This window comes from Phytophthora cinnamomi (assembly GCF_018691715.1).
Source record: "Phytophthora cinnamomi strain GKB4 chromosome Unknown Contig4, whole genome shotgun sequence".
Lineage (NCBI taxonomy): Eukaryota > Oomycota > Peronosporomycetes > Peronosporales > Peronosporaceae > Phytophthora > Phytophthora cinnamomi.
Genome location: NW_027150937.1, coordinates 1,473,960 through 1,489,823, shown reverse-complemented (window position 1 = coordinate 1,489,823; position 15,864 = coordinate 1,473,960). Strand labels below are relative to the sequence as shown.

The window sequence follows — 15,864 nt, the reverse complement described above, 5'->3', positions numbered from 1 at the left end:
TGGGGAGCAGGTTTCGTTTGGAGAGCGCTGGAGACATCTGAAGTGGGAACAAGGTTGCTGTGGCTGGCTGACGTCTGGGCCCAAAGCGTAGCCCTAGGAAGAACCGTCAAGGGGATCGCAAGGGCGGTGCACACGCCGCGCCTGACCAAGGACCGGAGCTGGGGAGCTTCATCCGAACCGTTGTTGGGCTCAGCTGAGGTATTTCAGCTGAGACCCCAAGGCTCTGAGCCTTCTGAGCTCTAGTCCGACGTTCGGCGGTCTACGTTTATTCAAGGTTCGATCTGGAAAGCCGGGAATTTGCCCGCACCTCGCCACAGAATCCTGCTATTATCGTGTGCCATTGTGCGGTGAAGCTGTAGCAGACATGGAAGAATCTGCTAAAGGACTACAGACAGCCATGCATAAACTTCCGAGCTTCGGGGCATCACAACCCGGATTTTTTCGCGTATTGTCATGGTCATATTGAGCTGCCGTATTTGCATCTGTACTTGAGCGAGCGAAAGTTCCTAGTTGCTACTGTGGAGCGGAGCTTGCCAGCTGATGTAATGAACGAGAGGGAAGAAAACGCGGGCGCATCGCAAGGAAACACATCTCGATCGACGCCTGCAGCGTCCCAGCGCACCGCGGCAAAGCGCGAATGCGCAGAACTTACTGAAGCTGTTACCGTGTCTAGTGCAGGCCCGCTCGCAGGTATCTGCTGCCAAGGAAATATACGGCGCGGTGCGTCAATGGATTTTAATTTGCGACCGTTTGCGTGCTCTACTCCGCCAGAAAAACGTGGAGTCGGATGCTGATGTGTTGGAGGACATCGACATGGAGATAAAAAACTCTCAAAACGAAGCGGGACGAACTCGTTCTACGTCTCTAACGTCATCTACTTCTGTAGATTGTCTACGCCTACGAGCAATATTGTGCCGAGGTCTGGCAAGCCCGGAGTCTGCGATGAATTCCACCATCCTCTCTCGAAGGACAGAGATACCTTGTACACTTATCGTTGGAGGCTGAGACGGTATGTAGAAGCCACCCTCACGATGCGTGTTGGGCTCGGATATTCACGATAGTCGATACAGTAGTTATGAAGCCGTGACATAGCTACAAGTACCTTTGAAGCGTGCTTCAGATCCACTTGAAGAGGAGATCGCAGTCGCCACCATTTTGTTGTCATTAATCCAAATGCTTGTTCAATTTTGATCCGTAACTGGCTTAGATAGAAATTGGACCTGTCGTTTTTCGGCATGTGTTTTTGGGTTCCACTTAAAGGTGTAAGTAGGTGCTCCGACAGAACATACGCGCAATCACCAATTACAAAGCGTCCATACGGAAGCGAATTAATGTATTGTGATAGTGATATCTGGCGCAATGCGTGGATGTCCGACGATCCTCCAGGTGCAGCTACCGCGAAGTACGTGAATCTGCACTTGGCGTCACAGATAGCTTGAATATTCAGGCCCATGGCGTAGTAGTGTCCCGAGAAATATGAGCGCACGTTCGCTGTACTAGAGGAACTTGGCGACTTAATTCGTACCATAATTCCATCAATGCGTACCACACATCCATCAAATACAGCTTCGTGACTGCACTTTGCAAACTCGGCTGCTGTCCTCTCGATTTCTTCGTGTGTTCTCGGAAGCTTGATGACCACAGCAGGGCATGTGGTTATTGCGTTAAACCCCTTGTAGAGGCAGCGATAAAATGAAGCGTGGCTAGTGTGGCCAATAGTGAAAATGTTGAGGTAAGATCCGCCAGCTAGCCATCGCAGTGTACAGTGCAATGCAGAAATCGGGGCTTCGCCCGTGCGAACCATCGACATGAGCGCATCTACCTGCAGATCTGGGCGCAGCAACTCCAACAGATGATCAAAAGAACCTTCATCCATCCGATAATTCCTCTCAAACGAGCTTCGCCGCCGTAGGTCTGCTACGTGGTCGCTCCAAATGATCCGCTGCTGACAGAAATAATCTTCTCTAATGGCAAGCGCCTGCGTCGCTGCAGCGACACACACGACAATGTCATTCATCTCTTCATCACTGGACGAACTGCTCCATTCCTCGTCGTCCAAATCGACTAGCTGAGGGAACATACGTAGTATCTGCCACAAGGGGTTCGGGGCGTTTTGTGAATGAGACAATTTCTCGGACACATGTACAGTCTGGTACAGCGGCCTACCGCCCTACAATCCGTCATTCTTAACGACGACGCGCAGAGTGGTACTCTCTAAGCCCCACCGCCCTCCCAGGCTGGGACCCAGCCTACCGTTCCGTTAAGAACGGCCCTGAGCGTTGATCGGCTGTTTTCTCGACGCATACGAGACGACATTACCGTCCAACAGGGACACATACCCACTCACACTCTTGTAGTCGTCCGGACCGTTCGCGTAGTCGGCGTCCGAATAGCCAACGAGGGAGACAGTCGATGATGGCTGGACGTCCATAACCAGTCCGTAGTCCGCCGTTCCATGCAAGTAGCGTAGCACCCGCATAGCTTCCGAGTAGTTTGCACTGGTGTAGCACGTCAAGTATTTCCCCAAGTGCCGTGTTGCGTGTGCGATGTCGGGGCGTGAAGCTGCGACTAAATACTGCAAAGCCCCAACGACCTCTCTGTACGGATACCATTCAGCTGATGTGGTTCCGATGTTGACGGTGAAGTCGCTTGTGGTGTCGGCGAATCTACAGCGCTCTCCATGTTGATGCGCCGCAGAACATCGATCACGTACTGCTTCTGGATGAAAATCACTTGCACACGGGGGCGATCAACCAAAATCTCAACCCCAAGCAGGTAATGAACAGGTCCGAGCTCACTCAATTCAAATTGCTGTTGCAAATGCGCTGCCACGCGCTTACATTGAGTCGTAGGTCCCAGCAGTAGTAAATCATCCACGTACACGGTCAGGATCATCAGGAGTTGAGAAGTGTCCGACTTCAGCACGTACATCCCGTAGTCCGAGTCGAGCCGTTCAAATCCTATACGATCGAGGATAGCATTGAGAGTGTCGTTCCAAATGCGGGGTGCCTGGCGCAGTTCATACAAACCCTTCAGCAGGCGACACACCATTGCCCCGTCCGCGCCCTCAATTCCCGCAGGCTGCTCCATGTAAATAATATCATCAAGGTCACCATATAGAAACGCCGTCTTCACGTCGTACTGAAGAATATCCCAGCCATGCTGTATGGCGTAGTAGATGGCAGCCCGAATTGACTCAAATCTCACGACCGGCGCATACGTTTCGTTAAAGTTGACCCCGAATTCCTGCTTAAACCCGTGTATTACGAACCGCGCCTTGTAACTCTTGATACAACCATGCTCATCTCGTTTTAGAGCATACACCCAGCGGAACGTGATCACTTTGGTTCCATTTGTTTCCGTACGCCGCACAAGACGCCAGGTTTGACGGCTCCACAGTGACCGCAGCTTGTCTTCCATGGCAGCGCGCCACCGGGTCCACTGTGGTGAAACGCGTGCCTCCTTGTAGCTCGCAGGAATAGTGATCTCTAGGGCCTGGGTCGTCACGTGGTTGGCCGCGTAATCGTGAAGCCGCACGTTCGACCTGCGTCGGCGACGTGCCGGGGCTGCTGTTGGAGACGATGGAGGCGAATGCTGACCGGCAGTATTCACAATAGACCCTGCAACAGGTACAGCTGTGCCTCTACGTGAAGCAACCGTGATTGGCTTTCTCTTTCTCGCGTTCGGCCGAGAACCTGTGATAGTCATTGCCTCACCGCGAACTTCGCCAGTCACATTATCCTGCTCAATTCTCCCACTCACCGAAGGCAAATGGTCATCAGTGGGCTTCGGTGTTATCTTGCTGGTTCAGCCGAGACGCCAAGGGGTGGCGGTTCTCGGTCCACGTCCACTGCATACGATTCTATGTCTGTCTCGATGTGTACAATGGGCAAGTCAGCTGCAAGAGGATGGATCATGCCCTGAAAAGTATTTTGCACCAAGTGCAGCACATACTCGGATTCACACGTAAAATCTTCATGAAAAAGGGCGTTCTCCAGTCTGCACGTTCGAATAGCACCTGATTGAAGATTCATCAACTTGTAGCCCTTAGTGTCAACACTGTACCCAAGAAGAAGACACATTGCAGTTCGGGATGCAAGCTTAGCTTTCGCTGGTCGCGTCTCAGGCAGAATACGCATTTGCACGATGCAGCCCCACGTTCGCAGAGATGCGACATCCTGAATCGAGCCTTCCAGTAGCTCATACGGGGAGTTTAACCCTAGAACTTTGGTGGGTGTTCTGTTCAGCGTGTAAATCGAATAGAGCGGTGCTTCTCACCAGAGAAGATTGGGCACCATTGTTGCTCTCAGCAGCGAACGCAGTCTCGTTATGACGGTGCCATTGTTGCGTTCAACGACAGCGTTTTCTTGCGGAGAGTACCCATTGGTGTACTGCTGCCGAATCCCTTCATCATGGCAGAAGCTCTCGAGCTCATGGGCTAAGATCGCTCCTCCTTGGTCAGCATGAAGCAATCCGATTGGCCACTTCTTGAACTTTGTCTTCAGGCGCCGCACTAGCGTTTTCAAGTACCCAGTGGCTTCGCTCTTTTTCGACAGTAGATATGCCCACTTGAAACGTGTTGCTTCGTCGACAGCAAGGAGGTACATGGTATCTCCACTTGCTGTATGTTCGCCGAGTGTGCAGACATCCATTGAGATTTTCTCAAGCGGTTGAGTACGGCGGAGGGGGTCGCGCTTGTACGTCATCCGCCGCATCGTCGCCTCTGAGCACGGCACACACTCAAAGGAGAGCAGGTCATTTTTGGATAGGTTGACACCAAAATGTACCTTCTGCTCCAGCATCTTATGTATTGTCTCCAGTCCAATGCGCCCCATGCGACTGTGCAGTCTGGTCATCGGCTTGCTCTTCGATGCCGCAGGACTCATCATCAGATCCATCACGCGCTTCATCTTCCGCGGTACCCTCATGTCGTAGATGCCGTCGCGCATCTTTAATTCTAGCTTGAGTGTCGGCTTAGTGAGCCACGTAGTACGATTGTCCAGCGATGTAAAGGGATGAAATCTGCCTTGAAGCTGCATATAACCTTGAGAGATGATATTAGCAGGGGCATTGGGCGAGTAGGCGACCTCATCCAGGAAGCGGTCTTCGACCTGATTGTTTTGTTGGTTGATCACTTGCAGCAGGACGTGTGTGTAGTCTCCGAACTCCCATTTCCAAAGAGTAGCGGCGGTCCTACCGAACACTCCCTGAGTCGAGCGAAGAGCGAGAGATCACCTGTCACGTTTCGTTGCGAGCCGCCATCCAGCATTCACTCAACCTCGTCGGGAGGAAGTGGGTCGTGCCCAGGGTCGCTCATGTGCGCCATCACCATTAACGGCCACGCGGGTGGCTGGCTTCAGATGCGTCGGTTCAAAGCACCAACTCCCCCTCGATCCTGAACCCGGTGTACCGACTCGAGTCCCGGCTCCCTGCTACGAGACTCCGCGATATTAAAACTTCGCAATATCATATTCACGATAGACGGCGGCATCGATGATGGTACCTTCGTTGTCTGCTTGTTCTTGCGTGTCAGCCACGATTCGTTCTTCGCTTTCAGTTCTGGTGTTAGCTCCTTCGGACAGTTGCAGTACCAGTGTTCGGTACTGTCGCAATTTGAACACCGGTTCTCGGGCCCAGGCAGCAAACGTGGTTTCTTATGCTGTTTCCACTGCTTGCCACGGGCCCCGCGCTTCTTGCCTGCGACCACCCCCTGTCCAGTCACCGATGCAACGATCCGCTGCTCTTGAAGGCCTTGACCATTAGCTTTGCCGGCGCCACTTACGCCTGACTTCTCGCTGAGCTTGCTCAGCCGTTTCCAACTGAATTACGGCGTCCTGCACGTCCAAATCCACGGCAGTGTTGCTTTTGACCCACTCCGTGTGTTTGATGGCTACGGTTGGGTACACGTCAACGCAGTTAGACAAAATCGTTCGCCCCAGTTTGTTCTCAGTGATAGCGTATCCGGACTCGGCGATACGGCGGTGGCTAGCTCGGAGCCCATCGATGTACTGCTGCACAGGCACATGCTTCCCAAGCATACGCGAGTAGAACTCCCTCTTCAAGTAGATCGGGTTCTCCTTACCCCTCTCAAAGTGCGCCTTGAGCGCTGTATACAGTGCAGCTGGGTCCTGCGTCTCGATTGGCCCCTTGAATTCTTCGCGCAGCTTGATGCTCAGAGAGAGCGCCAGGTTGGAGAAGCTCTTCGTCTTTCTCTCGCCGAAGAGAAACGCGTAGTCGGGGTCGATGGCGGCTCGCTCCGCGTCCAGCGTAGCTGTTCCTTCGAGAAACTCCATCAGTCCCCACTCGTTTCACTTTAGCTGCAAATCTTGCTTCCACGCGTCGTACTTCTTGTGTCCGTCCAGCACAATGACGTTGATCTCTCAGCTCAGCATCGCGCGATTCTTCGCCTCCTTTAGAGTGCGAATTCATGCAGACCGGAGGCTGTAGCTTCAGGCACCGCGTCGGCAGACACTCCGATGTTGCGTGCAGGTCCGCAGGCGGCTGACGCATCCGAGGATGAAGGCGAGGAGGGAGGGTCGCTTCCATTGGTCGCAGCAGTTCCGCGTCCAATTGGAGAATAGAGACCTTTCGGAGCGGATGCTGGTTGCTGGTTGCCGGAACGACTAGGCCCACTGTCACTATCCGGCAATCGACAACCGACGAGGTGCTTTTATCTTTCGGGGACGTGCAAATGCCGGGACGCCTCTTCAAGGTCACGTATCACGATAGCCAAACGAAGCTCAGTTCTAGAAAGAAGCCTTGGGAAGACGACATTCATGCCACGAGCGGCGGTGCGGCGTCATGCGCAGGGGGCAGCGATCCTTATGCTAGCCCAGTACTGTTACGAGTCGTGGGATGCTGAGGCCATCCATGCATTGATGGCCTCCACAAACGCCGTTGAACGACCCCTGATCCCTGACATGCGCTTTAATCCTGACAAGTGCCCGGACGCCAACGCTCTGGAGGACTACCGATTCACGTGCTCTGAACTGAAGGAGCTCGTTCAGCTGATGCTGATTCCAGACGTGTTCATTACCGGTGCAGGAGATCGTGTCTTGGGTGTGGAGGCATTAGCGATGCTGTGCTATCGTCTATCATACCCAGGGAAGCTATCTCACGTGCGCAAGCAATTCGGGCGCTCAGACTCTTCATGCTGCAGAATAATCACTGATCTGTGTACGTGCTATCATCTCAGTAGTTCGTCATTGCGACGTTGCGGCTAACAAGCGACTTATGACTAGATTGCTTCTTAGACGAGGAGTGGAAAGATACACTCTTTTTCAACGATCGTGTGTACGCTGACAACCATACATCGTATGTAAACGCAGTCAAAGAAAAGGTTAATGGCATTGTTGACCGAGTATCCATGTTCGTCGATGGAACGAAGGCGTTTATCTGCCGTCCAGGCAAGCGAAGGAGAAGGATTATTGCGATGCAAAGTGCACTCGATAGGATTCCCGTTGGACATCGGGAAAACCTTCAGAAGGTGTGTTATAACGGGCACCAGCGTCGTCATTGCCTAAACTACCAGGGCGTCTGTACTCCAGATGGTAAGTGTCGAATGCAAACATGATAAGGACTTTATTTCCTGAACAGGACTAACAATATCTCCTATGCTGCAGGCTTATGCATATCATTCTATGGGCCGATTGAGGGCCGCCTGCACGACTCACCTATGCACCGTGAAAGCAAGCTGCTTACCTATTTAGCGAGTCATCCTGTCATTCAGCCATTAGGAGTTATGATCTATGGCGACCCGGCTTATGGAGTTGATGAGCTATTGTGCAGTCCTTTTCAAGATGCGTATGTGCGCAGCAATGAAAAACGATTCAATGAGATCATGAGCAAGAATCGTGTGTCAATTGAATGGATGTTTGGAATTATCAAACGCAAATGGGCTTTTCTGACTGGAATAAAAAGCACAAAATAGTTCTGACTCCTGTTGGGCGAATGGTGCGCGTGGCTGTGCTGTTGACAAATGCTGCAACTTGCTTGAATGGTGGCAACCAGATTAGTCGCTACTTTCAATGCAGCCCCCCCTCGGTGAGCGACTATTTACGCAAGCCGCAGCACCGGAACATTCTTGATGAAACCTAGTGTTTCTTGGATTGAATCAGTTGCAGTAAACTGGTAATCAATTTTTGCTGCTCTTCACGCTCTTGTTGACGTTCCGCTCGCTCAGCACGTCGTTCCTCTCTCTCTTATCTCGCTCGACGCGCTCAAATTCAAGTTCTTTCTGGCGTTGCGCCACTTCGACTTTCTGAATCCGGATAAATTCGTCAAGAGCCTTGGTCCGATCGGACTTCATTTCCTGCATGGCAGTGACCCACTCACTAGTAGCACGAGCCTGTTGTTTTTTGGACGACTGGATTGATCGCTTTCTCCGTCGTCACTAGCACCAGCACGTTTGCCGTACTGGAGTCGCGACACCGCCGCAGCACGAACCACGTCACCCGCGAGGACCTTGGAGCGCTCGGCGCCTGCCGCCTTAGCAGCGGCTTTAGCCTTGTTTTCTTTGTGGTCATTCCATTTCTTCATGACGTCTGTCATAACCTGAATAAATTGTGTGTGTTTTTCATCAGTGCCTGTCTTGCCACTAGACCCGGCTTCAAACGCCTTGTGTTTGCATATGAGAGTCTCAAATCGTGCCTGCGCAGTTTTTCCCGATATCGGCTCCATGCGAAACGTTGGAATGCCATTGAGCTTTGAAGCTAAGGCTTGCCATTTCTTTCTAACCTCACCAAAATTTGCTTTGAAAGGCATGTCTGCGTTGGCCTGAACTGCGAGTAGATAGTCTTGATCGGGTCCAAAACGCTTTCGAAGTGGAGCTGCTGCTCCGTCTGGGGTGATCTTGCCGTTACTGGCGTTGCTAACGGTGTTGTTGTTGTGATCACCATCATCTTCGTCATCTCGAACGCAGTTATAGTCCCCAGGAAATTCACCGCCGAAGTCACACGGCTGCTCTTCCTCCTCTTCGTTCTCAACGCGCGGAGATTGTGTTCGCTGAGCGAGAGTATCACACGCCCCCCAGCTGTCAGCAGAGGTGCGGCTCGACGAGCTTAGGGGCGACAGCGATGTGTCCTCAACACCGGAGACTGGAGTAGGAGTCAGGGGAGGAGAGGACCTCGCGATCGATCTCAAGGTGGGCATCATGGTTGTTGCTGCGACTTGAGATCTTCAAACACAAATGACGAGCACTGCAATATCTTATTTGATAGCACATGATGAAGTGTAAGCGACCTTTGGCTTGGACCGATTCCGACATCCGACACGCTGTCGGATAGGAGGGCCAAATAGCCAACATTTCCGACACAGAAGCCGGAACGAAAGGTCACGTAGCGGAGTGATTAGTAAGCCGATTGATTTTTGCACTTTTTTCGTGCGTCGTTCCGGCAACCAGCAACCAGCATCCGCTCCGAAAGGTCTCTAATGTGCGGTCGTGATGCCAAGAGAGCGTGCCCCATCTACACCCCGACTTGCGTGCGCTGCTCCATCATAATCATCGCTGGTAAAGCTTCCAGGGCACGGTTGATTATCCGTGCCCATAGAGCTGGAAGCACAAACAGTACCACTTGCTTCACTGGGATGCCCTACTTGATCCAGGAGCATCCCAACCTCTCGAGGTCCGAGAGTGTCCCATGCGGCGAACACCGCGTCCCTCAAGCGAGTGGGGGGCTGAGACGGACACCCCTTAAAGCACCTTCGGTTAGCGCACCTTCGCGCACCTTCGGTTTGAGCACCTTCAGCACCTTCAGCACCTTCAGCACCTTCGTTAAATTTGCAGTCCTAACGTCTTTTTCACGGTTCGGGTGAACCGGAGTCACAACCACGGTTCATGTGAACCCAGCACGATCTTTAAGCGCCGCATTCCCAGATTTGCAGCTTCGACGACAGGTCTCGGTAGGTTCAAAGGTGCGCACCTTTCGTACGTGATAGATCGAGGGTGAATCACTCGTGCTCAGGGAGGCTGATATTCTTCCACATTGTAGATCAGCTTCACAAGCGTCATGTAACGGGGTTACACGTACAAGTGGCTTGCAGCCACTTGTGAATTTAACAGATAGGTTATCTGTTAAACGTTTTGGATACTTCCTCACATTGGTGTAAGACACACCGATGGATACATTGAAGTGGACCACCACAGTGAGTGGTCCACACATACCCAAAGATCCTATTGGTAGAAAGCAGCATCTTTCTACCAATCAGAGACATGCATATTAGCGGGGCTCTGACAGCCAGCCGCTGCCAACCCTTTCATAGATGATAAACAGTTTTTAGCAGATTTTAGAGGAAGATCAATTTACAAACAATACAGTTCTCATTTTACCTTAAACTAGCTACTTGGAGTCTTGTCTAAGTTAAATTATATTTGTGTATTCAAATATAATTAATTCAAGTAATTACTAAGTACTTACGCTTCCTCATACACGTTGCGCAACGCGTAAGCTAAAGTAGTGAGTCAAGTTAGACCCACTACAGGACTTGTAATTGTTGCCATGCCACGTACACCAAGCTCAACGGCGTAGTCTGCATCTGGTCCTGTTGCCAACTCATGCTGCTTGGAGACCAAGTCGAACGCGAACGAGCTCAGTTGGAGAGCCAACAGTGTCAACTCTCGATCTTCGTAATCACGCGAAGGTCGACTGCCAATTCGGTGATATTCGGCGAGATACTGGTCCTCGGCGTACTCCTGGAGTGTCATTAACGTCGACAGTAGCTGGTCTATCGTGAACGTGTCGTTAATAATATCCTTGATTTTCCCCACTTGCTCTCGATCCTGTTGTTTGTATTGTTCGTGAGATGCGGGGTGCTGTCGCGCCTTTATGACACCCACTCGTCCTGGTTGTTGTCCCAATTTGCCATAAAGGTGCGGTAAAACCCGTGCGTAGTATCCTCTCCGAGTAATTCCAACATAGGTCCTTTTGCGTCGGCATATTCGCTCTGGTTAGCTGCGTATACCAGCAGTCGAACAAGACTTTTCACCTCCTTTTTCACCGATGGCGCCAGCCGCACGACCTGCTTCTTCAATCAGGTAATGACATGCCATTGACACAGAAGTTGGCGTGCGTCGGGCAGCTCCTCCCGCAGAACGTCCTTCTCGTGGACGGTCTTGTCCGTCATGACGACTTTTATCTTGGCCCAGTCCGGATTGTTGGCTTTGAAAATCTGCATCACACGCCGCAGATTGTCCTTGTGTTCGCTATCTACAAGTGCATGATGAACATATTGACCCTTTGGCAAGTTCGTTAGATTACTGTTTTATCATACACAATACACTCATTCAACGCTACACTGGTACCTTGCCGAACACATCGTGCACTACAAAGCTGAACAGCTTGTAGCGATTCATTCGTGTCGTGAGTCGAGTCAACAAGAATCACCTCAGGAAAAGCCTTGAACAAGCGTTTCATTCTCGCCGACTGAAAAGTGGCGATGCGGGCAACGTTGGTATCACTATCCACGAGCACCTGGGCCGAATTTCCGCCGGTCTGCCTACAAAATTCTTCCATCACCGCAAACGCGCGCTGGGCGTCTGTGAGACCCGCCTGTTCGTCGAGCTTGTACCGCTGCACCATATTGTGGACATCTCGCCGAGTCGTTTTCTTGCCTATTACACGTAATCAAAAATACACAAAACTTAGTTGGCACCAACCAAATTCACACTGAAAATAAAGGATCATCACCTGTACGTTCACGCAGATATTGTAGTATCCCTTGCGTGTTTGCGCCAGCCTTGTGTAGCACAGCCACGTCGTCCGTCAACCGGGGGTCCTTTACTGTCCGGTTCTCCGCGTAATTGTCCCAGATGTGCTTGTTCAGGTTGTGGTTATGATTGCCCGTGGCGTTCACACGCAAATGCCAAGAGCCACTGAGCTTTGCTGAAACACGAATATTCACCCTTGCCTGGCACTTGGTGTCACGAACTTTGTTGTGAATGCGCTTGCCCTTGCCCTTTAGTTCGTAGGGCTGACCATGCGTACATACCATCGTCTTGGAGTAGGTCACCCATTCTTTCGGAACCAATGACACCGCTTTTCTTGCACTCTTTCCTGCCTTCTTTCTCGCCGTCGCCATCCGAATGATCTGCTTGTTCCTCAGCGAGGCCGACGTACTTGTGCGCTTGGAAAACTGCTGGAACGTCTGAGTCTGGAACTCATCAAAGCATTCGTGGAACTCCTCCCACCATTCAAACATGGTCTTGAATCCGTAAAACCATACGGAGGACATCAGCTTCACGCGGAGATCATGCGTTTGGTGTGAACTTCGGTGTACGTTCGATGACCGAACGTACCGAACTTCACTGACTTCGTCGTCTTCATCCTCCTCGTCGCGTTCAGTGTCGTCCTCGACCTCGTCGTCTTCACCCACGTCGTCTTCGTCCGCACTGCCCGCGGTACCAAGCGGATAAGGCGCCTTCTCTTCGTAGTCGGGGTCGTCACCGGTGCTTGACTGCTCCTCGTCAATTTCGTCAAAAACGGATATCACATCAGCAAGCGCGCTGTCGTCCGAACCGGAGTCCTTCTCTATGCCGAACATCTGACGCACCGCGCGCGCTTCCCATCGCTCGTTGCTTCTCTGGTCGCGCGCGTGCGACCTGGGCCTCGCCCCATCTTCACCTCGAAGCATGGCGGTAGCGCTCCGGGTGCGTATGCTTCAGCTTTCGATTACAAGTCGACTCTCATGGGCGTCGCGGCGTTCTCGCGCGACATTCGCCGCCCGCTGTGCCTCCAGCACACCGCGATCGTGGATTGGAAGCGGGGGCACATTTCGCAGCGCTGCGCAAGGGTCTCCTCGAAGGTTTCGCTGATGCTCGCAAAGCCGACTCCGCGCTGTGGCGCTGCGCGCGCGTCACATCGCCTCCTTGATTCGTCGGGTCCTCCGGCGCGCTCGCCTGGTAGAAATTTGTGTCCGTAAAAGCAGTTAATCAAGCGGGAGTGCTTTCGAGCGTACCGTGCCGGTTGTTCGAGCCATTCGCGTGCTGGGACCTTCACTCTTGATTCTCTCTCCAAGGGGGCCGATCGGCGAATGTCATTCAATTGGAGGGAGCGGGTGCAGGGCTTACTTTTCGAAAAATCAGGACCACAAACGGTAAGGAAATTTATCGTCGCCTCCCTCTCCAAGTTCAACCCGACCCTCGAAAACTGGCTTGATCTGATCTACCAAATATCCAAGCCTTGGACGAACATTGGAAGAACACTGTTCGTGGAACGAAGTGGGGAGGTAAAAAACCTCAAGAATATTGTTCTCGAGGTTTTAGAGCTTCGTCCGTAATATCGGTTTTTGCGGGGGAATATGCTGGCGTGTGCACTGCACAGTGCGCTGCGTTCGCTTCTCGCCGGTCTGGTTGGCAGAAAGGATTTTTTCCTGCGATTGGCTATTAGTCAAATAGTAATTTATCAAGATCTTGGAGAGGCGGGAGAATATTGCAATCTTCCCGACGATGGTGCTAACTCGCGCTCAAGCTTGCGCTCAAGCTGCTGCTGTTCAGGACGATGTGGAGAACGACGGCGACATGGAGATCGACGGCGACATGGAAATCGACGGCAATGACGACGGAGAGATCGACACCGCTGGTGCTGATCATAGCGCAGCGCTTGTCGTCGCTGACACCGCCGCAACTACATCTGTTCACGCACTCGGCCCCAGCGTCAAGGACCACGTCACTGCGCTCGCCCAGCAGTTTCTCCTCAAGACTCAGGTGCTGGCAAGAGAGCATACTGCCTTGCAGTTCCAGCAGGAAGGGCAAAAGCACACCCAAAATGCCGCGTTGATGGCTGTGAAGGCCTCAACAGAGACCAGCGTAAGGCAGCTCACGGACCAACAACGCGACATTGCTGTAAAGCTCGGAGAAGCGCTGACGGCTACGCAAGCCAGCCTCTGGGAGCAACTGCGACAACTGCAGAAGGTCCAAGATGAGCGAGGCGGGCAAATTGAGAGCTACATTCGTGACAGACTTACCCAGGCGATTCAAGACGTACAGAAGGAGACTCGCGACTCGCAGATGGTGATCGTGTCTCAGACGGACGAAATCCGCCAGAACTTGGCGCTGATGGAGCGTAACGTGGACGGCACGCTATCGCAGATGATGGAGCATGTTCAAAAGCTCATCGAAGACAAGCTCGTTGGACGCAATCTCGCCGAGGAGACATCACAGATTGTACAGCAGCAACTAGAAAAGTCTACCAATCATGTCGCGGCGACAGTAAAGGAACATGTGCTCAAACTCGTCGACGACAAGCTTGCGATGTCTCAAGGTCGAACCAGCCTCACACAAGAGGCAGCGCAGATCATCCAACAGCAAGTGGAAAGGTCGACAGAGGGCATAGCGGCGGAAGTTATGGACCACGTACAGCAACTTGTCGAAGGCAAACTAGCTGTGGCTCTTCGCGGATCCAGTCGCAACCACGAGATGAGCGCGATGGTGAAGTATCAAGTGGAAATGGCGATGAAAGGCGTTTCATTTGCAATGAAGAGCTCAGTAGAGCTAGATCTCCAGAAGGCGTGCAACTCAATTCACGATGAATTCTTGCGGTGCGCTCGCGATGTAGATGGGCCTCTCTACGAATCCGTTCGCGGCTTCATTACAGAAACAACAATGCACGCAAACCGTCACCTTGAAGCACGCATCCAGAAGCTGCTTACGATCACGCAGTCGGAGATAAATCTACAAGTGCAGCGTCAAGCGGACGCGACAGTGGCTCTTCGTGAGCATGTCAAGAAGAAGTGCGCGCGTATAGAGAAGCAAAGCCAGCAAAGTGAATGTGTCGGCCTTGAAAGTACTATTGCAAGTCTCGTGAAGAAAGAGGTGGAGCTGTGTATCAACGCTCTGAAGGGCAAGGATCCCCGGTCTGGTGATGACTCGGTGCGACAAGATGCTGCACCAGCTGGCCAACCCAAGCCTTCCCAATACAGCATTGAACACAGCTTGCAGTCGGCTGTTGAAGCCGTCTGCAAGACGATTAAGGAGAGGATCCGTGAGCTAACGTCAGTAGACGAGCTCCAGAGAAGTCGAACGACACACTACGAACCCGACTGGAGCAGCGATGGCGAAGGTGTCAGCGACTCTGACAGAGATAGTGAATTCGAAAAGAAGATGCTAGAGGCATGGGAGAAATCCTACCGACACGCACCACGACCCGCCTCTCCTGTTGAACTGCCTAATACAGAGAGCCGTCGGCCAAGCAACCTCGATGATGAGTCAAAAGTGCCTCTAGCGTCGGCGAGGGATCAGCCTCACACGGCAACGATGGGCCACACTACGTCGGCGTCAAGTTCTGAGACGCAGACAGAAAATCAAGCGCCACAGACATTACAAACGACTAGTCCGCCACTCATGGCATCACCCGAGCGGTGCATATCGAACAGGATGGTGGTTGTGAGGCCAACCTCGGCTGTGGCGGCGGGGACTCGTGCTTCGTCACAAACCGAGGAATATCAAGGATATTCCCCACCACTATGGCCGACATCCACAGGCCTTGTGCGATTTCAGCCACTTCGAGGGCGCGCTCGAGCCCCTGCACGACACACACATCATCGAGCGCGAGCACACAAACAGGTGGCACTAAGTGCACTCGTGTCAGATCTTCAGCTTCAAGTGCAAATGAGAGCAGAGCAGACAGCACAACGCTACTTGTCGAGCAGTGGAATGTGAATATTGCTACTGATCAAGCGTTGTCAAGTGCAGCTGGCCGGCGAGGTAAACAATGCTTAATGAAAAGCAAAACACAATGCGTATATTAACTCACTCACTAGTCATCTTGTCGATTTCATAATACATTTACCATTCCGATTTCTCCTCGAAGTCGTCAGGTAGTGACATACTAGAAGCGAAATCGGCCAGAAGGTCGCTTGTCATCTCGTCCA

At 52.3% G+C, this 15,864-nt stretch overlaps 3 protein-coding genes across 4 annotated transcripts; 1 reads left to right on the top strand and 2 right to left on the bottom strand.

Annotated features, from left to right (window-relative positions):
- Window positions 1–2,260: 2,260 nt before the first annotated feature.
- On the bottom strand, window positions 2,261–6,293 carry IUM83_05492 (Gag-pol Polyprotein; the record flags this gene model as incomplete). 2 transcript variants are annotated; one of them, XM_067929632.1, is made up of 6 exons in its annotated part: window positions 2,261–2,498; window positions 2,639–3,594; window positions 4,788–5,207; window positions 5,415–5,432; window positions 5,504–5,697; window positions 5,783–6,293. In XM_067929632.1, the coding sequence occupies 6 exons, from the start codon at window positions 6,291–6,293 to the stop codon at window positions 2,261–2,263; spliced, it is 2,337 nt and encodes a 778-aa protein (XP_067799536.1). The 2 variants fall into 2 exon arrangements, with proteins under 2 accessions (XP_067799536.1, XP_067799537.1); XM_067929631.1 differs by having other exon boundaries at window positions 5,415–5,429.
- A 483-nt stretch (window positions 6,294–6,776) lies between these two features.
- IUM83_05491 (uncharacterized protein) lies at window positions 6,777–7,709 on the top strand (the record flags this gene model as incomplete). Its single annotated transcript, XM_067929630.1, has 6 exons — window positions 6,777–7,038; window positions 7,105–7,176; window positions 7,242–7,314; window positions 7,388–7,459; window positions 7,532–7,550; window positions 7,623–7,709. 6 exons carry the CDS (start codon window positions 6,777–6,779, stop codon window positions 7,707–7,709), a joined length of 585 nt encoding a protein of 194 aa, XP_067799573.1.
- A 3,319-nt stretch (window positions 7,710–11,028) lies between these two features.
- On the bottom strand, window positions 11,029–12,627 carry IUM83_05490 (uncharacterized protein; the record flags this gene model as incomplete). The annotated part of the gene is made up of 3 exons (XM_067929629.1): window positions 11,029–11,166; window positions 11,382–11,608; window positions 11,685–12,627. The coding sequence occupies 3 exons, from the start codon at window positions 12,625–12,627 to the stop codon at window positions 11,029–11,031; spliced, it is 1,308 nt and encodes a 435-aa protein (XP_067799691.1).
- Window positions 12,628–15,864: the final 3,237 nt, after the last annotated feature.